This window comes from Azolla caroliniana, unplaced genomic scaffold (assembly GCF_043228905.1).
Source record: "Azolla caroliniana isolate FFs.n. ecotype wild unplaced genomic scaffold, voAzoCaro1.0.p SCAF_4, whole genome shotgun sequence".
NCBI lineage: Eukaryota > Viridiplantae > Streptophyta > Polypodiopsida > Salviniales > Salviniaceae > Azolla > Azolla caroliniana.
In genome coordinates, this window is record NW_028230439.1 from 18,718,772 (window position 1) to 18,745,004 (window position 26,233).

At 38.7% G+C, this 26,233-nt stretch overlaps 1 protein-coding gene across 3 annotated transcripts; it reads left to right on the top strand.

Annotated features, from left to right (window-relative positions):
* The first annotated feature begins 16,976 nt into the window (after positions 1-16,976).
* Positions 16,977-25,518, top strand: LOC147865228 (zinc finger CCCH domain-containing protein 53-like). 3 transcript variants are annotated; one of them, XM_087318007.1, is made up of 9 exons: positions 16,977-18,444; positions 18,728-19,108; positions 21,123-21,305; positions 21,926-22,011; positions 22,152-22,502; positions 23,009-23,099; positions 23,396-23,589; positions 24,413-24,470; positions 24,749-25,518. In XM_087318007.1, the coding sequence occupies exons 1-9, from the start codon at positions 17,129-17,131 to the stop codon at positions 24,795-24,797; spliced, it is 2,709 nt and encodes a 902-aa protein (XP_087174133.1). In that variant the 5' UTR covers positions 16,977-17,128; the 3' UTR covers positions 24,798-25,518. The 3 variants fall into 3 exon arrangements, with proteins under 3 accessions (XP_087174133.1, XP_087174135.1, XP_087174134.1); XM_087318009.1 differs by having other exon boundaries at positions 24,436-24,470; XM_087318008.1 differs by having other exon boundaries at positions 23,009-23,093.
* Positions 25,519-26,233: the final 715 nt, after the last annotated feature.

Below are 26,233 nucleotides of genomic sequence, written 5' to 3' on the forward strand. Positions count from 1 at the left end.
CGAGGTAATTCAGACTTCGGCCGGAATCATGATCTCTCAACGACACTACATCCTCAACTTGTTATACAAGTTCGGAATAGCTGAGTGCAAATCCGCGGCAACCCCGCTCGATCGCAATCTCAAACTAGATGCGAACTCTGGCACCAAAGCGTGTGAGCCGACTCAGTATCGGCAACTCATCGGGAGTCTCATCTACCTCACGATCACACGACCCGATCTTAGTTATCTGGTCGGTCTCCTTAGCCAATTCATGCAAACACCACGTGATACTCACTTGAATTGCGTTAAGTGAGTTTTACGATACGTGAGCAGCACAATGGATTGTTGCATCCTCTACAAGACCGCGATGCCAATACAACTCGAGGGGTACACAAACACCGATTGGGCCGGCTACAAAGACGATAGAAGATTAACCTCAAGATTTGTTTTTTCCCTCGGCAGCGAAGCAATATCCTGGAGCAACAAAAAGCAACCAACTGTCGCTCTTTCGAGCACAGAGGCGGAATACAGGGGCGCGGCAGTGGCCGCATGTGAAGCTTGTATGGCTCAAAAGGATACTCAAGTATCTGGGCGTACCCATCAAGGATCCGACTTCCATTTACTGCGACAACATGAGCAGTATCTATCTGGCTCGGAACTCGGTGTTCCACGCGCGGACAAAGCACATTGAAGTGCACTATGACTTCATCCGAGAGCGTGTTCTAGCTGGCGATGTCGAGCTACAACACATTAGCACCAATCTTCAAACGGCTGACATCTTCACTAAAGCCTTAGGAGCCGACAAGCTATGGCAATTCATGACCGATCTCGGATTGACGATCCCTGACCTGCCAAGCTTGAGGGGGAGTACTGAAGACACTACGCAATAACGTGTGGATTTCGCAACCGCGCAACGAAGCCACGAAGAGCCGATATATCGCGCAAAGCCGCGAAGAAAGATGCAAGTCGAACCGCAGACTTCACAACTACGCACAACGCAAGCTGGAGCACGTATTCTGCAACTCCACATAAACACGAGTCGACGTGGACTTCGGAACGCGAGTCGAAGCGTATTTCGGATACCGTCTGAAACCGACCCGACTTGAGCTTGAGGGGGCGTGTTGAGAATCAAGCTCAACTTGGTCTAGTGTGTGAACTCACCTTGAGAGTGAATAGACACTCTAACGGTCAAGAGTCACCATTATGTCACCACTTTGTATTCTAGCATTTAGTATGAGTCATAAAATCATATTCTATGACACATAACTTATTAGCTGTCACATTCCCCATGCTCCATGAGTCTTGTAGTTAATGAAGAGAGAGGGTGACTATATAAAGGACCCTCCTCCCACCTTGTATAATGTTGAGTCTTTCTCCTTTGTTAATATACTTTACCTTGCGTATTCTCTGTGTCTTACTCCTTGTCTCTCTCTCTCACTCTCTCTCTCTCTCTCATACACACAGTTCATATCTATTCCGCTACATAGAATCCATCTCTTGATTCTTTGCAAGATAATTAGTTGTGTCTAGTATTTAATGGAGTGTAAATAGCTTATTAGTTTTTAGTAGCTAATAGTTATGGGTACTAATTGATGTAGCTAATAGCTTATGTAATGTAATGCTTATTACAACTATCTGATGTAGCTAATATGTGACGTAGTTTTAACGGTGTCACGTATGTCCGCATCTAGCGAGTCAACTTGGGCGGAACCACCGGGGTCCTAGCCTAGGGAGCTCAAAGATGAGCAGCAACTGGGCTCGTAGGACGGTCTTCGATCTGATTCCCTCACCGGATTCCAGAGGTTGAGCGCACAGGCTTACAAGGACAAGTAGGAAACCGCAGAACAGAGAGGAGAGGAAGGACGCCTCTCCAGACACCACAAACAAGATACGAATATTGACGCAACATAGGGAGACCAAAGCAGGGACCCCAAGGAGCACCCGGATACAGCAAACCAAACTATCAATTAAAGACAAAAAATTATTACAAAGAGATGGCCTTCAGCTGGCTTGTAGAGCTTCGAGCTCGACATACACACGTAGACCGGTGAGCCTCTAGTCAAGAGCACACGGGCTTCTATCACGAGCAAAGGCCTCACCCTACCTAACCAAATGCCATAGTAGACAAACTACAACACTTTGCTTCCCCATCCGACAACACCTTCCCCTCAAAATGATTGATCGCCCCCCAAAACAGACACCTTCCCTCCCTTTTATAGCTCAAAGGAGAGGGAGGGTCGATGTTACATCAAGTTGTTATTACAATTGTTTCTTGTCAGAGATTCTTCCACGATTTTCTGCCATCACATCCTATAATTCTCCTCTTTTTGTGGAGTCATAAAAGTACCTATTAACTACGTTGTATGTGTATACAATATGTGTATGTGTACGTGTATGTGTATACAATATGTGTACGTGTACGTGTACGTGTATGTGTATGTGTATGTGTATGTGTATTGTGTATGTGTATGTGTATGTGTATGTGTATGTGTATGTGTATGTGTATGTGTATGTGTATGTGTATGTGTATGTGTATGTGTATGTGTATGTGTATGTGTATGTGTATGTGTATGTGTATGTGTATGTGTATGTGTATGTGTATGTGTATGTGTATGTGTATGTGTATGTGTATGTGTATGTGTATGTGTATGTGTATGTGTATGTGTATGTGTATGTGTATGTGTATGTGTATGTGTATGTGTATGTGTATGTGTATGTGTATGTGTATGTGTATGTGTATGTGTATGTGTATGTGTATGTGTATGTGTATGTGTATGTGTATGTGTATGTGTATGTGTATGTGTATGTGTATGTGCGTGTGTATGTGTGTGTATGTTTGTGTGTGTGTATATGTGTATGTGTATGGGTATGGGTATGAGTATGGCCCATGGGTATGGGTTTGGGTTTGGGTTTGGCTATAGGTATGGTATGGGTATAACTTTAAGTCATTATTTATTTCAAAGAAAAATATGTTGCAAATATGTTGGACGTTTTGACACTCAAGAACAAAGGTCAATATCCAGGATTCAAGCATCACCACAATTAAGGAAATAAGATATTTGGATGGATAAAGATAAGGGCATTTTGCAAAAGTCGGAAGTACGAAAACACAAGTCATGGATAAGATTCAAGAAGACAATCATAGAGAAAAGACATTGATGACAACTTCGTCCGAACTCCAAATTTAGCAAGGAACATGTTTTTGGAACGTTGATAAGGAGAGCTTTCTGGCAATATCTTGTATCCCTAAACCCCTAAACCCTTAAACGTGCGTAAGTTTATACAAATCGGAATATATGGTCGGGATAGATACTAAAAATCGGGTTTGTTTATTTGGGTTAGAATGTATGGTTGGTTTAGAATATGGTTACCGTGTTAGAACGCCATGTTATAAATATTATCGGGGTTAGAAATAACAGGCTTACAATTTGTACTTTTACATGTCTATGTTAATCCAACAATGTAGATTGCACACAAATTCCGATGCATACTCTAAACCACCCATTGCACAAATCACCTTGATGCCCCTAATTATTATTTTGTTACCAATAGAGATGAGCCCCCTTCCCCCACATGCCACGACTACACAACAACTATTGTTACACTAATAAGCAAACACATTTACACATACATGCATAAACTTATACGAATCTAAACACATTTACACATAAACACTACACGCGTGCACAAGCACACATACCCATAAAATATCACAAACATTGTCAGATTTACACATGCACTAAGGCTATCACATACAATTGAACTAACCCATACAAACACACATTTACACAAACAAGCGTGTATGCATAAATGCACATGTACATGCATTTTCCATGTCCTCTAAAATTTCCCCTTTGGGTTCATGTGGTCTAAGAATTTCCCAATAAGTAGAGATTTCCTCTTCTTTCAAAGTTTGACCTTCATTTGGAAAGTTAACTTGTGTCACTGCTTTTGATTATAAAAACTTCAAATTTGCTATGTTACAATTCAGATTCCTCTTTGTCAAAACCATTTCTACAATAAAATGCAACAACACTATAAGATTTGGTGCAATGGAAAAGTTCATGTCATATGATACTCAAATTATGGTCCCCCTTTTACAAAACAGAAAAAGAATGGCTCATGAGTTGCATGTGGAATAGTTACACAAGACAAATGATGACCATCATATACGTATGATATTTCTATGCTCATCACAAGTACCATACACAATTACCTTTTACAATATAATAAAAAAGAGCATAAGAGAAAAGTAAAGGTGTAAAAGTATTTTCTCCCATTACCGATACACGTGAATTTGTGTTTTAATCTTATACCAAATATGAAATATAGGGAAGTATGTTTGGATCCTCATATTCTAGAATCTATGGCATATGACACTTTCTTGCTTTATGTACCCTCAAAAGATGTCTCACTCCTCTTTTCGACCAATTCCCAACGAAACGCATGATGTTACGTACAAATTGAAAAGGCATGATGACTCTCTTACATCTTATAGTAATAGTATCATTACCTTCTTATTGTAATCATTTAAACACCATAGCTTGATACACATGGACATAGCAAAAGAGAAATGCACACTCAAATGATTGATTGGTTCATTCTACCACAAACCATAGATCATTTGCACGTAACTCTTAGATAGATGTAATTATCATACGTAACTCTTAGAGCCATGAGGGTACATTTTCATACGCAACCTCGATGTAATGTGTAGACCCTTGAGAATTTTAAAATAACAAGACATTATGTGCTAACTCGCAATAAGCATGGAATATACTCATCATATGAGAGACTTTATATATCCACACAAATTATTGCTCATATATCTTCAAAGCTTAGTTTTCATAATTCTAAAAGTGGACGAGATCAACATGGCAATGTAATGTTAAAGTTTTTGTTTTTCCACATGAAATGTTTCGAGTATTCTAAAAACATTCTTAGAGCTTGTTAATTAAAGAAAAATGGTTTTAAGAAATGTTTATGTGCGTTTGTCAGAGTTACAATCAAGGTTTTTGTCCTACAAAGAGAACAAGGGTTCTCCAAGGATTGGCATGTGATGTCTCGTCTAGTACTGTGTGTGTTAAATGTGCTTAGGGGAATATGAAATTGAGAGGTGGTAGATTCTTCTTATTGGATATGGCTAGAGGTTTATGAAGCACTTGTGGCCATATGAACGATAGGGACTATTACATGTTGGGTTTAAAGGGGGTTTTGTTCTTCAAATTTACCACCACATTAGGGAAAGGGAGGTGGTGTGACACGACCAACTTGTTTGCATCATGTACATATATTTTGCCACATAGGCTTTATTCCAATCAAGTGATCGTACAAGAGTAATGTGTTTAATTCATTCATTCCTTCAGTTTATATTTTTCCATCTACAAAGGATGATAGCTACGTTCACAATGTCTTCAGACTTAAAATTTTCTTTCGTGTCAACAGGATATTAATTTCGTTGTAGGTTCAAGCTTTGACAATAAACAGAGTCGACCTTGGACCATTCCCTTTTTCAATAGTGTGAAGATCATATATCATGAGGGAAATATTTGATAATCGATACAATATCGTATTATCATCCCCCCAAAGTTCAAATGGGACAAAACTATTTACCATAAAACTATTTCAAGTAGTGTGTGTAGAGCTAAGCCATGTCTTCTCTTAATGTTCAAGAATTTTACTAGTGGACAAATCTAATAGGAGAAAATACCTCATTGTAAAAACATGTATTTGTTCAAAGAATCCATAAGGAGGTGTTAACACATCACATATAATTGGAAAAACGTTGTTGGATATATTTATAGCTCTTATAGTCCAAAATATCCCCTTCGCCATAAATTAGTCTCATGTTACATATTCTCCCCAAAACGGTTCACCCTGCCCTGAGTTTATTCCAAGAATAATTAAGTGTGAGTGAGTGAGTGAGTGAGTGTGTGTGCGCGCGCGCGCGTGTGTGTACATCCACATTAAGACTATTGACGAAATATATGAAGGAGAAGAATTTCTTGCATTATATAACTTTCATGGTGTGAGTTATAAGGTGGCAATGTGTTGATGAACAATGAACATTACTGGTATTCTTTAACGCTATTACTTATAGAAGATGTTACATGTTATTTTACAAACACACCCATAACGTTATTTTACATCTTCTAACACAAATTTATATACAAACCTAGTCTTTTGTTATAATGCTCTTCCTTCCACTTGGTTTGTAAGGTCTTCCCTTACTAGCTCAAATTATCGCACTTGACCTTCCGAGGAATGGAAACTTGCCTTTCATGTTTGTGTGATTAGTATAATATTTCAACATGTAAAAACCTATGCAGGCAAATCCAATCTCCTTAAAAGTTTACATAAAAGCGGTTCAAGCTTCAATTTAGTCCAAGGAAACTATTTTCTCTTGGCCATGACATATCTATTACATTTTATGTTTGGTGTAGAGAAAAATGTGCCATAGTTGTTAGTGTGATGATCTAATGTAAGCATATGATAAGGATATAATATATATGAAATAAGAAAGGAGAGAGAGAAGGGTGTCCATCCACCATACCACCCCCGAGCGAAGGGATGGAGACGGACTCGAGCCTCGATCAGCGTCCCATACCACCGTTGTGGCGTCAAGTCGTACCTGGTGTTGGCGCGCTCGCTACAAGAGTTGACACACCACAATGTCAGAGTCTCGACGTTCGATAATGTGTCAAATGAGGGTAGCTAGCCCTCATATTTATAGCCAGACCTAAGGCCCCCATGCCAATTCACACTTGGCTTAATGGGTTGTCTCAATCCCGAGTATTAAAAGTAATCCTCCCCTTCTTTACACTCTCGTTTAACCCTCACACTTTATCCACGTGTATAGAATACTACGATAAATTCTCACCATGGGATATTATATGGTCATGCCCGTAACAATAGCCCAATTTGGTGGCAAAAGCATTAGCATGTAGCTAGAGATAATATGGGTATGAATGTGACATATGCATCCGAGGGCATGATCATGAGCTCATTCATCACTATTATAATTTCTATGAGTATTGATCACATACACACTACCTACACCTGTTGTTTTTCTTTTTTTTTCTTTTTTCCAAAAAGCACTACTTCGCATTAGTTAGCAAACAGAATACACCAAATTTCAAGCAAGAAGATCCACTAGGGCTAACCTTAGAGAGATCAATAAATACAACTATGTGGATAAACTCCAAATCCAACAAAAAAATTTAAGCAAAACTCATACTGCCCTTCCCCCCACAAATCCAGTAATAATCTCCACCCCCTCTTTTTAACCTCACCTCTACTTATCCCACCACACTCTTTTACTGGCATGAGCACAACCAAGTTACCCGAGTAGCGCGACTATGGTAACTTACTTGTGCCCCAACTGTACGTATTTACATCCCTTGTACAATATTGGGAGCCATTGGCGGAAACAACCACATGGGCAATGGTAGTTCCACTTAGGCCTCGTCGACAATTTGACCATCATGGGAGAATCACCCAATTTCAGCATGTTATTTGCATTCTTCCTTACTTAGAGAAAAGTACTCACTTATTTAACATCTTGTGGCTAATGTTTTTTAAGACTTTGGCAAAGAAACAAAGAATAACCTTCCTTGGAGAAATTTCTCGCTTTTTGTCCTCATTCGCTCAGAGGAAAACATGCGATAATGCCATGTTAATTAGCTCTATGCAAATAAACGTATTAATTTCACTTGCTCGACACATGTCTACTCAAATCACAACCAAATATGAAAGGTCATTTTCATGGCCACATTAAATCCCCTAAATTATCATGACCATAGTGTTGGAGTTTGTTTGCCCATAATTATTCTAGAGTTACCCATGTCAAACATGCAATACATTCATAGGCCCCATGGTGAGAAAACACCAGGTATAGTTCTTAGAGCATTTATTGTGTCAAACTCACTAACTTACAACCCACTTCATTGTCATCTAAGCTTACAACCCACTTCATTGTATAAATTTCATTAGAGAGGTTCTCATATTATGTATATGAAATGTCTTGTTACACACATCGTAATACGATCTTTGTCTTATCGAGTCAAATTAGCTTTCACCATATGTGCACAATCGTTAAGGTGCATGAAGCTTTATGTGAAACGATGAGTCTATGGGCCATATTGGAACGCATGAATAATTAGCATCGTGTTTCTCATCCATAGGAGATCTTCTACATACATTTTGGATTTGCAACTTCACATATATTCTCTCTAATGTGTATAATGAAGCAAGATTGTTGGATTTCCCACCCCAATTCATCTCATTACAAGATCATAAAGGTTTTGATTACATTCCTTGGAGGAATAGATCATAACGGTTCCCTTCTTTCAATACTCAGTAAGGGGTGTCTCCACTTTGCGTTTGAAAACCTACTGGAGATGGATCTGGTCATTTAAGGAGCCAACTAGATTTAATCTCTTCAGATGGCTATTAGTGCATATGGCATTACCAATTGGTCATTCATTGAAAGGGAATGTAGCACCCAATCTTCGGCAACGTGGCTTTTGCCATGAAGCTAAGGAGACTGCCAAGCATGTCCTCTGGTCTTGTCCCTTGGCTCAACAAGCATGGAATAAAGTCCTTTCGTTATTCTTAACAATCAATGTCGGTTGCCTATTTTCATGGGGATCAGCGATGTGGGGAGTGTTATATTCCAGCTTGATGTTGTATGAGACAAAAGATGTTCAGGAGGCAATGACGGTACATAATAGAAGATTGATATTAGTTCGAAAGCAGGTGTGATTGTGAACAAGAGAAGGAAGATGTTTCGTCACTTATGGAAAAAGTTGCCCCTGTTTACAGAGTCGACTGAAGGGCCTCAATGGCACTATCGACTTCCATGGACCCTTTCTTGAATATCAGTAAATCATGGTAGTGTACATCAACAAATTCCAATACCTTATACAAAGTCATATCCTTGGTGTTAGGATTATTGTACATAAAAAGTTGTAAGCTTCTAGGTAGACAAGTTCAAGTCGTAGCCTTTCTGCGTTTTTTCTTAATACTATTGAAGAAAATAATTGAAGTAATAACAACATCATGTCATTACCATATACATTTGGACTAAATTCTTTTAGACATTGACCTCCTCCTTACTTACCTTTTTATGAGGTCATTAAGTGCTTTAGGTGCAATAAGAAGACATCATTGCCTCATGTGCTGGCATAGGTGCCCCCTATACTTAGTGCTTAGGGCCATTTGTTATGATTAGTGCATGCACTATTTGTCATGTGTCTTTATCATTGTCATCACTCTTACTTGTTCAACCAAGGAGACACCATGATCCATTTGTTGTGCCCTGGGTGCGTTCCTTGTTTTTTTCCATTCCCACACACAACATAAACATCCTTGCATAAGCTTTGTGTCACATACTTGTATATCGTATGGAAATATACAAATGCATATGGTTGCATATCATTAAAACACTCACCCATGCCCTCTCCACTTTAGTTATCCCTCATGTTGTTGCGTTTGTCACTCTTTATTTGGGTATTTTGTACCCTGTTTATTATTATTATTATGGATGCCCAAAGATGACGTACACATACACATGTTTTGTCTCATATGTTGTGTTTTGGCCTCTAGTAATTGTAATACTATTTCCATTACATATTTCTATCTTATTATGGTTTTGGCTAAAAGAAAGTCAAGGTTTGATCATGCTATGAAATAGGGAATAGTCTTAGGTAGACAAAGAACAACGCAAGTATGTGAAAGGCTATATAGTAGTGAGCAAGCCTCGAGAATGGGGATAATCAAACTCATAGGTTACACCACGTGTTTATCAAGGGCTAGTTCCATGTCAATGTCCTCTTGTCAATTGATGTCAATCACAAATCTAGAGCCTCAAATCAAGCCACATTGCATGTCGATTTCTCAATTGCATTTAATTTTAAGAAATAAAAAAACTAATATGTTTGAAATAAAGGATGCTAGCCTAGCCTAAGCTAGTTTCCTTCTAACAAATTGCTTTCCCTTACTCCAACCTAAAATTGGCCTACATGATGATAAATTGTGTTAATTTTGCACATGATATATTTATATGGGCAAAGTTTGAAAGTATGTGATGTGCAACTTCGTTTTTAGCAATGCATTATATTGCTCGTGACAAACCTCAAAGTGAGGTTAAACCCCAAAATGAACAAGAAGGTGGACGAAAAAAAATTTAAATAGTGTTTTCCGTGTACCCACCAATATCATGGGTTCAACACAATGAAATATAGAGGTCGTCAAAACGGAAGGCTAACAATAAATATCCATTATACACACATAAATGTAAATGATAGAGTTCTTATTGTTATAAAGGCAAGTCAAGTCTATGACTAAATCAAGTGTGAATATGGTATAAAATTGAGAAGATGGGGTCTCTTGAAGCACATTCAATATAAGAGAATAAACTATGATACTACTTCTTATGAATGGAAATGTAATTACTACACAAATAGATATTTTAATGAGGGCATGTAATGCCAAACTAGTGTGAAAGACTAGTATTAAGATATTGGGCATATAGCATGTGAAAGTGCCGCTCTGATTGAAGGGAGATTTAGTAAGAAGTCTATGTGATCCTTCATACTTGCCTCTCCACTAGTTGCACAAAAGACGTATCACAAACCACACACACATAAATGGGACCAAATTCTCCCCCATCCATAGGCTACTATTGTGTTAGGCTTGGGAACCAACCACTGAGGAGCTAGCCCTCGAGACAAGGGTCTCCACCCCATACCACATCGATGAGGCTACCTAGACTGAGATTCCAAGAGTGTTGATTACTTTATGAATCAAATAATGAGAATCAAATGTCCTAATTCTTCAATACCATATCTTCCTCCTTATATATCTCCTTTAAAATTAGGTTTCTTCAATACTAGAGGTCAAAAACCTTAATGACAAGTCTTTTAGATGGGGATGATGTTACAAGCATACATCACAATGTTTAGGAACTTCTTACTACCCTTTGAAATGAGGGAAAACTTTATAGACATCCATCCAGATGTATAGGGATTTATTACAGGCCTTTTAGACAAGGACAAATTTCAGTGCTCATCCATGTGTTTAGGGACATAGATCTTAATGTAAGGAACTTACATAGTAGCTCGTTATTACAACAAAACGTGCATATTAGGAATTCCATGATCTATTTGGAGAAGAATATATTATTTATGCACACGCTCAAGTGATATTTGAGTTGTTTTATGGAACATATATATATATATATATATATTATATTAATGTAAACACACATGACTTGGGGGTAAGTTTCAGTTAAGTGAAAGCATGATCTTAAAGAAGACATGCTTGGATAGAGTCTGGAGAGTTATTGGAATCCAATTTGCAACCCTAAAATGAGTTTTAGATTTAAAAATGACATAATGGAATGTGTTATGCACACAATAAATGATTCATAAGAAACAAATATTCATCATGTTCCAAAGTCTGTTTTTTAAGACATGTCAAAGAATGTAGAATGTAGAATGTAAAGTCGATGTAATATGGTTGACTTGCAATTACAAATTTAATTGAGCATGATCGTCTCTCGTTTTCCAAAAACAAATTCCAAACTCTAAGTTTGGAATCGTGAATGATGGCTACAAATACAAACACTTGTTTTAAGGACAATGATGCTTGTTTCCAACGTCCAAAAACTTGTGGCCCACCGTTGTTGTAGGTTCAAATGGTGCAAAAAAGTGTTATACAAAGGCAGGACATTAGTGTTGAGTTTTAATTCCAAATATCAAACTCAGGAGACATACCCAACATTCCTCATTTATGCTTCCATAAAGCTCGATCCTTGCCATGAGTTAGGCCATATCCCACAAATTGGTATCGATCTTCTGTAGACATTAAAAAGATCAATACTTTCATGTTGAGCAAATATTTGGAAAAACTACAGTTCCAATGTTGCATTGTCTTTAGAGTGCGCATAAGAAACTTCGAGCTGTTTTTTTCCAAATTGCTCTATAATGTTGCGGAAGCAAACTCTAATCCACTTCTTTCTTCCGTGAAAATTCGAACCGTAACAAAGGGTGATTGCACTTTGATTATCCATAAAAACGTTGGAGATAGAGTGCCAACACTTTAAAGGAATACTCTAAACCGCACTAGCTACAAACTAGTTGTTTTGTATTCTGTTAGACAAGAGAATATAGATATGGTGCTTTGGTTCATGTTGAACTAAGGCATGGTTGACTAATCAAGAGAGAAGGGAAAACCAGCTTAACATCTTCCAGTTTTTTAAAATTTTTTTGAAAAAATCCTCCATTGGTATTAAAATTAAAGTGGCCAGAGGCAATATACAAAAATAGTCCAATAGTCCAATATTTCTAGGTAAAGATAATTACATATTGCACACCCTCATAAAGCTTGAGAGCTTCATCACCATTTCCATGCTCAACATCTCCTGATATTAACATATTCCATGTTACTATGTTCTAAGTCGGAAGGTTGTCAAATACTTCTTGTACTTTGACAATTACGCCACAATTTACATACATATCCACTAACACAGTGCTGACAACTAGATCTCTTGTGCTTAACATCTTCCAATTAGAGAATGCAATGCCAAATAAATATATAGGTGCCTTGTTTCATCACAACCAGGATTGGACATCCATTGATTAGATGTCCCTTATGATACCTTATTGCTATTTTGATAGAACACCAACGAGAAAACTTGGGTTGAGCAATAAAATTACTCAAAAATAAAAATGGAAGTACGTGCAAATGAAAAATAAAGGCAACAACAACAACTAGGCATTGAGAATGTTGTTGCATCTTGGGTGGCTATTGCTTGAAGGAGTTAGAAAGAGCTTTGCAATTTTGAGATACAACGAAAAACAATCATGTCTTGTTCAGGTAAAAATAATGTTTGAGAGGGTCTTCCCAAAGCCATTCATGTAAGAGGGTGTTATCCATGAGAAGTAGAATGGGCATGGATCTTATTGTACCAAGCTATTGGAACTTGCTTTAGGAAATAAGGACCCTTGGTAAGTGTACAAATGATATGCCCTTCTCATGGACCCATAAAGGTGTGTAAACGTATGCCCTCCTAACAAACCTACCAAGATGTACAATCTTCTTGCTTTTCTTGTAGACCCTCAAACATAAAAAGGTTTTGAAATAAAAACATCTCTCGCCCAATTGGTGAATGTCCCACTTGGAGAAGTTTGTACGTGCAAGCAACTTCAAACATCACAGCATGGTTGGAGTAAAAGTTTGTATTTATTACGTATATACTCTTTTTATTAGCTTTGCCTTGCAAAATGATCCACTTTGTGGCAATCAGTTTAGCATCTGGAGGTGCATCAATTAACTTGACGAGAAGAGAGGCGGTTGCCTCATTGCATATTTGTAATTAAGGCCACAACGACGTGTTGATTCTCACATGACATTGGAGTGATTATAAGTATTACTAAAACCATTATTAATCTAGTCTAGACCCAACAAGTACCTATATTAAAAGCCATATGTCCATCTAGTTCAAAGGTATAATACCAATGAGTGATGTCTTTATGGAGAGATACAAGCACTTTGTTGCTAAATAATGCATGCAAAAACTAGTCTTCGAAGAAGATAGTGAATATGAAGGAATTGCCTAGCCAATGCATTATGACAGTAGTTGATTTAAATTGCTTCTCAACAAAAGAAAGTGAGCAATACATATTTGTAACTTTTTGTTACTTGCACACCCGTATATCCTACCTCATGACAAATTAGAGGTCGAATTATGGGATTTTTCTAAGGACATTCTACCCAACTTTGTGTGGACATGAGATCAAGCGTCCAAAGATAATAAAGACTAGTTGCCGTATTATTGCCCATGTTTGATGAATATTGTCATATTCATCCTTTTGCGTACTATAGTGGAGCAAGTACAATACGAGATGCAACTAGTAGAGGCTTTGGGGATAATTGGTTGGGTGAAGAGTTAATCTATATCCTCATGATGTTGTTTAATATATATCCAGTGAATAAATTGTATGGATCTCAATGATCTCACACATCATGGGCACCCTAATAGGTAACTCAACAAACTATCTAGCAATTGCCAAATTGTAGCCACCCAAGTTGCCAAGTCGAAGCAAATTGACAGTGTCTATGTGGGGCTCGATTCATACATCGGGATTGCACTTTCCTCTTCCTTTACTGTCCTTAATATAAGAAAAGACAAGACAACAAATTGTTTATTATCACAATTCCATAAGTTAGTAATGCCTTACTTGGGCAATCGAAGTTTGTAAGGGAAACAAGTTTGTAAGGGAAACAAAGAGGAGGTGGAAGTTCGTCGTGGTTGTAGATTGATTCTGGTCGATTGTCAGAACGTAGAGTGTACGGCACATTGTGATGTACGTAGACTATTTTACCGTGTGGCTAAAGGGAGACGATGGAGGGGGGCGGGGGGACCTCTACGAAGAGCCGTGTGTGAGCCGACACGGGAAAAGACAACTGGAAATTGACACGCATGCATGTCATGCCCGTGACATCGGACGGGCATGGGGAAGCAGAGCTCCTCGAATGTGTGTGTGTGTGTGTGTGTGTGTGTGTGTGTGAGACATGGATGGAGAGACACACCCCCTCCTCCACCCCCACCCCACCCCCCAAAAGAAAATGTAATTTTGTTTGTAAAAAGGAAAAGTTGTATATTAGGAAGTGGATCTACCAGCAGTAACACAAACAACACACACACACACACACACACACAAAAACAGGAGGAAGAAGCAGGAGGAGGAGGAGGAGACACGTGGGCGGGGCGAAGGTAAAAAACAAACAAAATATAACCCCAACCCTAAAAAAAAGCTGAGGCATTAGCATTAGAACCAACCAAAAAAAACACAGAAACCAAAACGAACAAACAAACAAAACAAATGAAGAAGAAAGACGCTCTCTCTCTCTCTCTCTCCATTCATTCCTCACACACACACACACACACACACACACATATTCTAGAGAGAGAGTGAGAGAGAGAGCATTCTAGAGGGAGACAGGCACGGCCGGTAGTAAGTGAGAGAGATTCTCAAAGAGAGAGAGAGAGAGAGAGAGAGCCATCCTTGATCCGCCATAGCCATCGAGCTCCTCCTCTGCCTACACACACACACAACACACACACACACACACACACACACTCTCTCTCTCTCTCTCTTCTTTTGCTCTATCAGTATCTATCCTCTTCACTGTCCACGTTCTCATTAACTCTCTCTCTCTCTCTCTCTCTCTTCCTCTTCTCCTTCTCCTTCTCCTTCCCATTCCTTTTCCTTCTCCTTCTCCTTCTCTGTCAGTGTGTCATTTTGTTTTAAGCTTCTTCCGCCTTTTTCCTTCCTTTTGCTTGGGGCCTTTCTTTGGGCAGGGCAGTGGGCAGCCGCCGCCATGTCTTCTTCCCTTCCCCTTCAACTGCAGACCTTCTTCGCCTGATTTCATGGCCAACAACTTAACTAACTAATAATCACACAGACCACCATCACTACCAACACCTCTTCTCCTTCTTCTTTCTTCCCCATCTACACAGCTACACATTATCCATCTTCCATCTTCATCTTAATCTTCATCTTAATCTTCATCTTAATCTTCATCTTAATCTTCATCTTCATATTCATCTTCATCTTCATCTTCATCACCATCTTCATCTTCATCGCCATCGCCATCGCCATCTCCAGCTTCTTCTCTTCTCACACGCACTCTCTCACTCTCACTCACAGCCATTAGCCTCAGCTACAGTACCCCCCCCCCCCCCCATTCTGCACCTCAGCCTCCTTCTGTACTTAAAAAAAAGAAAACCCTAGCTCATCTTCATCTTCATCACCCTCTTCTCCCCTTCTTCTACCTGCAAACACACATCCACACACACACAACACACACACACACACACACACACACACACACACAGCCATACAAACTCAGGACCAGCAGCTTCATCAGCTCCCCCGAGCTCCTGCGATCGTCAATCAGGTTTCACATTCTCTCCACTTTTCTGCTAGCTGTTGCAGGGTGTTTTAAATCTGCTTACGAATGTGTTCATTGCATTTATCCCCGGTTTTTGGCTTTGGCTTCAGCTCATTCTAGTTGTATTTCTCGTTCAAGATCCCTGTATTCAAGCTTCCATGGATCCGCTATCATTTTCCATCTTGGCATCCGCTATCATTTTCCATTCTGATCAATGACTTGCAAGTTATGTCTTTTTTTTTGCAAATATGTTTTCTCTGCGAGTTTTCCTCATTCAAGGCACTCTATTCAAGCTTCAAATGGAGGCGGCTTAGCCACAGTGATCCATATTTCTCTGCATATTTTCAATCCATATAAATAAATATCTGCAGTTTTGGTTTTTTTTTTCTGATCGACATCTGTAGATTTCTCATTCCACCAACCTATTTTGTATTTCGTAAAGCTTTCATGGATTGTTTTCGCCAAGTGTTGTCTACGTGCCTCTGCGTTTTAATCTCTGCGATTACATTGCTCATTTGAAAGATCCTGTTTTCAATTTGCACGAGCCTCACTGTTTAGTGTTTTTTTGCATTTGGATATGGCCTCCAAAGACATCTCTATTCAACATTGCTATTCTCTTTCTTAGCTTTCTCATTCCCAGAGCTTCCAATTGGAAGTTAATCAAGCTTCCATGGACTGCGTTAATATTATACGTGACTATTCCATATTCGTTGTTGATTCAACTATTTTTTTTCTCATTTCGGCTATTTTCAAGACCTCATACTAACCATTCAGCTATGGAGTTTTTATTGCAGATTCAGATTATATATGCAGATTGAGATCGCGGGTCGGGAATTGGTGTGAAATAGAGAGCTGATGTTTCTGCTTAGCTCGTGATCATAGAACAGTACACGATAGTAAAATTAGCCGAGAGATCAAAACGGATTCTTCAGGGGCTGTGCAAGAATCTGATATATCAAGCTCGGAATAGCTTGTATATTGCAGACTACCGAGAAAAGGGATTCTTTGGAGCCTCTGCAGAGATCTGAATACCAAGCTCCTCCGCGCATAGATTTTGGAATTCGCATTAGAGAGAAAAGGATTCTGCGGAGATCTGATCGATCTCTGCTTGTCCTCATCCTCTCTCTCTCTCTCTCTCTAGTATATAGATTCAGAAGAAGAAAAGGAACAGTATCCTATTTACGTAAACATGGATGCTTATGATGTGACGAAGATGGTGTATTCACGAGTGCAGGCTATGGAGTCTCACCATAGTTCCAAGATAATGGGGTACCTTCTTCTTCAAGACGAAGGAGAACAGGAAATGTTCAGGCTTGCTTTCAGCCATGATTCTGTGCTGCAAGCGCTCGTGCAGAAGGTGAAAAAGGAGCTCGGGCTGAGCAGTAACAGTAGTATAATCACACCTTCTGCCACACAGGTCCAAAACCCTAATGGCAACTCTCTTCATCATTATCATCATCCGTCTTCTCATTTCATGAGCTCAACAGTTCCGCCTGCTCACACGACCTTGCCTAATTTTCATCCACTGAATGGTCAGACGATTTCCGCAGGGGTGATTGGTTCCCCGCACGATCCTTCAGCAGCTAATTCTGGCATGGCTGACCATCATCAGTTCCATTGCTCGTTCTTCCATGGACAAGACGATAGGCAGGTCCCTGATCATCTCTTGCTCAGAGGACAAGATAATCTCTCTAACTCACGTCGATTTAACAGATCCATGAGCCATGACTTACACCTTCAAGATCGATTCTTGTCAGACCATCAGAACCTTCTGAACGGTATGCGCAATGATTTGCATCTCTCTGATATTGCGGATTTCTCCCTCCTGAATAACATTGATCAATATAATCAGTCTCTGCAACATGATCATCATCCAGCTTCCTATAATAACGTCTTCTCTGCAAACGATCAAATCTTGCAGCAGTCTGATATCCTTAGTAGCAAGCTTAACGAATTAGATCAAGGCCTTAGCTTCCATGATCAAACGAGGTTTAATGGAAGCAACAGGCGCACCAATAATTATTCTGCATGCGACTTATCCATATCTCCCGACAGTCTTGCTTCTTATAATAATGGCATTATCGCATCACCAGCAGCTTGGAAGCCATGTCTATACTATGCTCGAGGTTTCTGTAAGCATGGAAACAAATGTAAATTTCTTCATACCAACATCAATCATATGATCATGTCTACTACTGTGGCAGACTCTGGTTTTCTGAGCTCTCCCAGCAATGGAGTACAGTTCAATGACTCTGGTAGCGATGACGGAAATATGCAGATCTCTGCAGGCTCTTTAGAAAGGCTCGAATATGAGATACAAGAACTTCTGCGAGGCAGAAAAGCTCCAATCTCTATAGCATCTTTGCCACAGCTTTATTATGAACGGTTTGGCAAGACGCTTCAGGCGGATGGATATCTGACTGAGAGTCAGAGACATGGAAAAGCAGGCTACAGTCTGACGAAGCTTCTTGCGAGACTAAAGAATTCTGTCACTCTCATCGACAGGTAATGTAATCACTCTATCGTGATGTCATTACCAACTGACTGTTTTGATCTATACAAGGTTCTGACCTGATGCAACCTATGATAATCGATCATTTGTGCTCGCCACAGCCATAACCTTTCTGATATTCACTACTCTTTTGTACCTTTGATCCATCACCATTACCGTTAGTTACCATTCAGAGGTCGCCATAGCCATGAGATCAGACGCATATTCATAGTCCGTGTAACATAATAAATCAATAATCAAAGTATTGTTTTTTGTTTGTTTTTGTTTACATTGCAGACCTCATGGACAGCATGCAGTGGTGTTAGCAGAGGATGCATACAGATTCATATTGTATAATAATAACAATGGCAGTGGTAACGATAATCTGAATTCTAACAACAACGGTAGCAGCAATGGTAATCGAGCAGGAGGAGGAGGAGGAGATTCGATGATACAGAAAGATGAAGAGTCAGGCAGCAATGGTGGTGGTATGAATCATCATCATATGATGATGGAAAGTAGCTCTTCTTCTTCATCTTCATCATCATCATCATCATCATCATCTTCTTCATCGTTGTTGTCTTCTTCGGCTTCGTTAGGATCAGTATCTCGTCAGATCTACCTTACGTTCCCTGCAGACAGTGCCTTCTCCGAGGAAGACGTCTCTTCTTACTTCAGGTACAAAATCCACAGGAAAATAAAACTGGCTCTCACCTCCTTCCCCCCGGAAAAAAACACCTTTCTCCCTTTTTTTTTACATATGTACTGAAACGTTTTCCTTTAATTCCCCCCCGAGATGCCCCTCGAGGGAACACTCTCGCCCAGTTCGGAATTCCCTTTTATGTTCCTGGCAAAAGATACCCTTACTACATCTCCTCTTCCTTCGGAGGAATGATGGAATGATGGTTTTGTGTGGTTTTCCGATGGAATGATGGTCTTGTGTGGAGGCTGAGGGAGGGCATTGCCCGGGAAATATCGGAAACTCATTTCAGGTAACAGGAAAAGTACCCACCATCTCCAGGGAGGCAGGGCAGGCCCCATCTATACATATATATGTACATATTATATGAAAGAGCTCTCTCCCTAGCCTGCTTTGACTCAAGCAGGCCATCGATCTTCCCGCACCATTAGAGCTTTTTAGTTTTCCAATCTGTTTTGCACGGACTTACCGATATCTTTTTGGTCAGGCTTTATCGAAGCTATTTTTAATGCGGTCTCAATGGGAAAGAAGGTTATTATTATTTATTACTTGTTTGGTTTTTGGTTTTTTTTTTACTGTCATGGGTTTCTTCATTGTTTATGGTGGCTTCGTTATGTGCGCCATCAATGGAAGCCTAGGCAACTCCCCCTTTGTTTTTTGTCTAACTTCCTCCTGTACTGCTTTCAAAACCCACCCCTCTCATTTTCTGATCAATGATCCTAGGGTTTAGGGTTCCTAATGAAGGTTTTCGGGTTTAGGGCTCACATGCCATGCTATATAGTTTATCCTGGTCAGATCGTTGTCTTTCATTGCTCTCCATGATTTACGTTCGTATTCAATGATCTTACGGTTTTGGGCTCATAATGAGGGTTTTGGTATGCAATTCTTCTGCTTAGATTTTTGTCTTTATTTTCATATTCATGTCACACTGTCTTCCATGAGGGTACGTACCATGGTAGCCTGTAGGCATCTCTTTCAAGCTACTTTTTGTTCTTTTTTTATTGAAATTGCCCTTGCATCAGAAGATACTCACATGCGTGCTGCACTATCTATGACGAGGTTTTAGGATTCACATTGCCGAGTAATGCAACTCTTCTTGTTAGTTTTCTCGCGTTTTAAGGTTTGAATTGCTGGCCATGCTTGCGTGTCATAGTCTATCAATCGAGTATGGGTTTTTCCTTCCACAACGATGTGCTCTATCGGGTGACGATAAGGTCATACATAAATCTTGTCAGATTCTCTTCGTGTTGTGTATATCGTCTTCATGTTTGCATGAAAGAGGTCAAAAGCTTGGAAATCAACCAGCAAGTGACCTAATGCTGTTATTTTGATTCGATTTCTCCAACATTTTGCCAACCCAAGTTCTGCATTTTTTAAGAAGATACCAAGCACATTAGGAGATGAAAACAAGAAATCGCATAGGGTGCAAAGCACACTATTGTTGTTTGTTTGGGTCAGTAGTTTATATACCATTTTTTGTGTAGGATTGTTTATAGTGTGGAAAACACATTATTTTAATTGGCTGTTTATATGATATTGGAGCAGACCAGAATCATAACCCTATTCATGATTGGATGTTTGTTATGGGGTTGAAACCTTATTCACAATGCTAGACAGTATTAGTCAAGGGAAAATTTGTAGAAAGTTTATCAGTAAGGATTTCGCTAGTTGTACTAGACATAGCTTCTGTAAGGTTTTATGTGGAGATCCTTAACAGCTAACTATCTTAAAAATACGTCGTGCAATCTCTCTCTACTGGCAAATTTTAACAATAAGTGTATGGTTAGATACTGAGCTTGTGATCAGAAATGGGTGATTATATAATGAGTGTTCCTCCAGTAGTTCATGATTTTTCTGAGTATGTGTTTGGAAATGGGTGATTATACCACAATATTTTCTTCTGGTAATTTAATAGATTTTCTGAGCTTGTGATTAGAAATGGGTGGTTATTCCATAATTGTGTCCTTTTGTAATCAATGCATGGCTTTGCAGGGCTTATGGACCGGTGCAAGATGTGAGGATTCCCTATCAACAGAAACGTATGTTTGGATTCGTGACATTTATATATCCAGAGACTGTAAAGATGATATTGGCTAATGGAAATCCTCATTACATCTGTGGGGCTAGAGTTCTTGTAAAGCCATACAAGGAGAAGGGAAAGCATGGCACAGACAGGTACTGTGGTTTTTTTTCTGAAGATATCAGAGGTACCCAAGATAGATACCTCCCCCCTCTTAACATGGTCTGAGCAAATGTTTTTGTTTCACAAATAGATCTATCCTTTGTAATGCATGCATGCCAAACAGTACTCGGTGACCTTAGTGTTTCATCAATAAAGTGATAGCTATGATATGTGCGACCTCTGTGGATGTGCAAGAATTAATATTTTTTCTATTTCCTGAAGATTTGTATAGTTGTACATGTTTTTCCACCACTGTGAACTCTATCTATACCATAGAAGAGTTTGTTTACATGTACTTCTGCAGTGGTTTTGAATGAATTAGCTTGATCTCTATGATGGAGCCTGTTTGCTCATTCAATTCTGTGTGTTTGTGTTAATTTAATTGATTTTGATCGAATCAATATCATCGCAATGTATATTTATGTTAATTTGATGGATTGTTTTCGAATCGTTACTGTCTTAGTAGTTAATGTTAACTTTTTTCTTTCGGAATCAGTTTTTTGTGAGTGTTAATTTGATTGGTTTCTCCCAGAATTAGTTTAATTTCATCTATTTCTTGGAATTAAATTATGACTCTTCCCTTCATCATTCATCTTGATACTATATTCTTCAGGAGATGCCCAGAACGATCCGATTTCTCCCGTGGTATGCTTCCAGGACAGTTACCAATGGATCTAAGAGCATTTGATAGCATTTCTGGTACTCACATTTTATCTCTGTAATAATGGATTTTATACATTCATTAAGATTCACAATCACACTGTTCTAGTTTGATGATTAATCAACAGTATTGTGTCGATTGATGAATATATATACAATGCCTATTTGTTTTTTGACAGGACCTCGGTTTTTCTTAGAGCATGGTGCACTACGGAGGCAATTGGAAGAGCAAGAAATGATACTAGATATGGAGAGAAAGAGACTCACAGAGCTTCGGTTAGAGAAGCATCACATGCAACAATTCCAGCTACTTGCCGATTCGAATATAGATCAGGAGTGCTATGTCGATAATTATGAATCTCAACAAGACTCATGCATCAATGATGTGGACCAAGTTATAGCTTCTATGCAATCGGCTCTTTTTGATCTCCATTTGCAATCCCCCTTGGATAGTCATGGCATTACTGAATACGATTCTACAGCTCGTGAAGAAGAGGAAGAAGATCATCGGCCAGATGTGCTTCCTGAAGGTAGGCTTATGAGATCTTATACACTGCTTATTTGGTTATTTTGTTAAGTATTGAACTATGCTTGAATGCTTATACTTAGTTTTGTATATATGTATGCTTTGGTCAAGAGTCTGAGGCCCCCAATAGCATGAAAATTAAGATTAAGATTGAGCTTTGTATGTAATACGGTGATTATTAATGCTCTCATTTTTACTATTTCTATTGCAAAACTTTTAGTGTGTATGATCTGAAACTAGAAAAGATTATGAAGAATGTTGATAAGGAATACAATAATCATATCTAACTCTCAACCCATTACGGAAATTATTATTAGTGCAAATGATTCTCAACCCCCACCTCTGAACCATGATGTACATGCCATTCAAGTTCTGAATGAATGTGGCTATCAGGGCTGCTGTTTACATCCATTTATTTATTACTCCCATTCATAATTGGGTTGACTGCCTACTCCTTGGTATATGTATATTCATCTAACACATACTCTTATGTGTGCTCTGGATATGCAGATCTTGTGGAATCGCCGAAGTCCATTATCCAAGGCCATGATTTAGGAATTAAATTGCAGAATGAAGACAGCGACGAATTGCAAATGTCTATGTGAGCTTAAACTTTCATCCATGGGGAAACCCCCCCAAATACCACTAAGATTTCTTTATTTTCCTGAATGACCTCAAATTTCGTTATTTCTCCAATACACTTGGTCAAGTATATGCCCTAGGGATCAGATGGTTGATTCATCTTCCCCTCTCTCATTGAGGTATTGACTAAGGGTGTTTGGGGAAATATCAAAAATCCAGGGGCATTTGAAGAAATCAAGAGAACTGCGAGGGTATTTGGTATTTTCTTGATTCATTAATTGCTTTTATATGTGAGTTGGAACTGTTAAATTCCAGTGAGGGAGTACATAATCTTCCTGACAGCCCTTTTACCAGCCCTCATAAGCCATATTCACCACCTTCCGACAATCTTATCATCACTTCCAACGACACTTCCATTAAAGGTGCTCCCGTGGAGGTGTGTCCACCCAGATTTGATTTACCTTCTTCTTTTGGGGATACCTTGGACTCAAGCAGTCACATATGCAAGGGTAATTAAATAGTTTAATATGACATCATGAATCCAATTGAAATAATCTGCTTTGCTTAAATTTAAGAAGTCTAGCTTTATAGGCTACACATCAACATCCGTTGATGATCTGTTTTGCTTAAATTCAAGAACTTTAGTGGTACACTCATAAATAGCTATTGGGTGGATCTCTAACTTAATTGACAACATTTACTACACATTAATGTAGAGGGAATTAGGCCAACGATTACACTGGCTAGTCCTCATAGCTAATTGGCAGATCTCTAACCTAACACTCTCAATAAAGTATTCACTAATGTAGTTAATTAGGCGAGAAATTGGCTCGTTGTTCTGTAGACTCTGTAGACGGCTATATAATTGCCCACAGTTTCTACATGGACTCGGGTCTACTCATCAATCTTATGTCTATATGGGTTCTACATAGACCCAGTTGGGATAGCTATGATTTCCACGTTGACCTAAGGCTACCTATTTCTTGGAGGAAGCGTATAATCATGAGTTAATGAGGCTAATGAAGTGCTAATAATAAACCCATTAACTCCTGCTTGGCAATTTGGTAACCCACGCACGTTTAGGTAGCCACATGTCTTGGGCATATACTTAGGGTTATGATTACCTCGTTCTTGCTACCCAAGTAGCAATATTGTATCTTAGAGTTACTGGTATCTGGTTATATTTAACCACTCTTTACTTATATTTGATTAGTAACACTTTTCTTATGAAAGGAATTCCTATGTCCCCTAAATATGTATATGATATACGTGTATATAGTGTCTGTCAGTCAATTTGTGTGTCTAAAGCTCCATATCTGACTAATCACACAGATTTCTTCATTGATCCTGTACAGCTTGATTTCGGGCATTCCTTCTTTGCATTCTCCAAGTAAGCAAAGATTCTTCATCTCGACATCACAATCTTGATAATATAAAGTGAAAAAAACACCAAAATGCCCCTATATTTAAAAAACTCATCAGAACACCCCTCTGGAAAAACACCAGAATGTCCCTGTGTTTTCAAAAATTACTCAATACCCCTGGAATTCAAACATTCAGGTGTTCTGGTAGCTCTTTAAAACCTAGGGCTGAAAATAATAAATATGAAAAAGGAAGTTAGGGCTATATTTTGGTATGACTAACATATGCATCATGCATCATGCACAGGTTAACAGGGTCTGCAGAGACAAGCGCTTCATCTGCCCACAACACATAGTTAATTACGTTTTTTAATTTAATCATTCAACCAAAGGAGATGGGTATAGCTGCCATTCTTTGTAATCTTTTTTCTTGTTTAATTTCCCAGCTCAGATTTAGTATTTAGATTAAATCTGAGCTGGCTTAAAAGCCCTTCAAAGGTCACACGCCATATTTGATCAGTTTGTCAGATTGATATGATCTTAATCAGCTTTAGATTTTCTTTACAAGAGAAAGGAAAAGGAGGAACAGAGGGAAACCATACATAGCATACAAGTTAGAGAGTAACTATTATTATTATTATTATTATTATTAATATATGGGGCAGAACAGAGAGGCCCTCCTCTGTTTTCAATTAAAACAGAGGATGAAAAAAGGAGGAAAGGGCCTCGTGGGCTGCCTTGACATACTTCAAAAGTAAAGAAATGAGTTCATTTTATAGCATGTATAGCACAGAGAATCAACAGAAAAGTTCAAACCTTCCTGAGTAGTCTTTATATATATATATATATATATATATTCAATTTCAAGAACAAAAGAAGAGGAATGAAGAAATCCTTGTCGGTATTTTGATCTCTTTCCATTTCCCAGGGATTTGCTTAGATGAAATACAGAGAAGAATAGATCTTCTTCTGGGTGTTTTTTAAGCCAGTATTTAGATATTATTCTATATACCAAAAACACGAACTTTGTTTCATTATAGAAAGTGTTAATGAAAAATTTAATCTGAAGTAATAACACTATTATCATGGTTCAAGAAGTGGTGAATCTATTTACTTGTTTGTTTCAATCTCGATCAGGGTCTCTGAACTCTGGAGTCTTGATCCGTATTTCATTCATGCATGTATTGCTCTCAATACTAAATAATGTGTTTGCTCATTTACATACTGAAGGTTAAATCTTTTCTTACTTCCCTGGGCTCCAGATTTGAAATTATTAGCCCATGCTCTTTCCTGTTGCCAAGTTTCTTGCATGGTGGTCTATTTGTGATGAGACATTATGTACATGTATGTACACTGTTCATAGAGTGCCTCTATATTGCACATACATTATTGTGTTTTTGAGATGGAGGAGATTGGGTTGGAGACAATTATGAGTAGTCCATGCACACACATTATTGCTGCTTTGGGTTGTATCATGGTGGCAATTGAGGTAGTTACATCGTAAAAAAATGAGTGTAAATTGGGACGTGTGCTGAGTCACACTAGGGTGGAAAATTGAAATACGTTGAGGTGTATGACATGGGCATTAAATGTAATAACACTTGGTCATTGGGCTTATTGATGAATGCATTTTAGATGACAAGTGACACTAGGCTCGAAATACGTAAGTTTAAAGATGCATGCAGATAATAAGTCATCCCATTAATGAAGATCTCTTTGATGTGCTCACAATCAAATTGCCCATTCGCATCTGTGAGAAAATATCGTTAACCAGGAATTGTCGATTGTATGC

What these genes read in the sequence shown, in the direction of transcription:
- LOC147865228 (XM_087318007.1), top strand. Translation starts at nt 17,129, where the DNA reads ATGGATGCTTATGATGTGACGAAGATGGTGTATTCACGAGTGCAGGCT. An exon ending in GCCAGATGTGCTTCCTGAAG is followed by an intron (nt 22,503 to 23,008) that starts GTAGGCTTATGA and finishes CTGGATATGCAG; the next exon opens with ATCTTGTGGAATCGCCGAAG. An exon ending in TCCTTCTTTGCATTCTCCAA is followed by an intron (nt 24,471 to 24,748) that starts GTAAGCAAAGAT and finishes CATCATGCACAG; the next exon opens with GTTAACAGGGTCTGCAGAGA.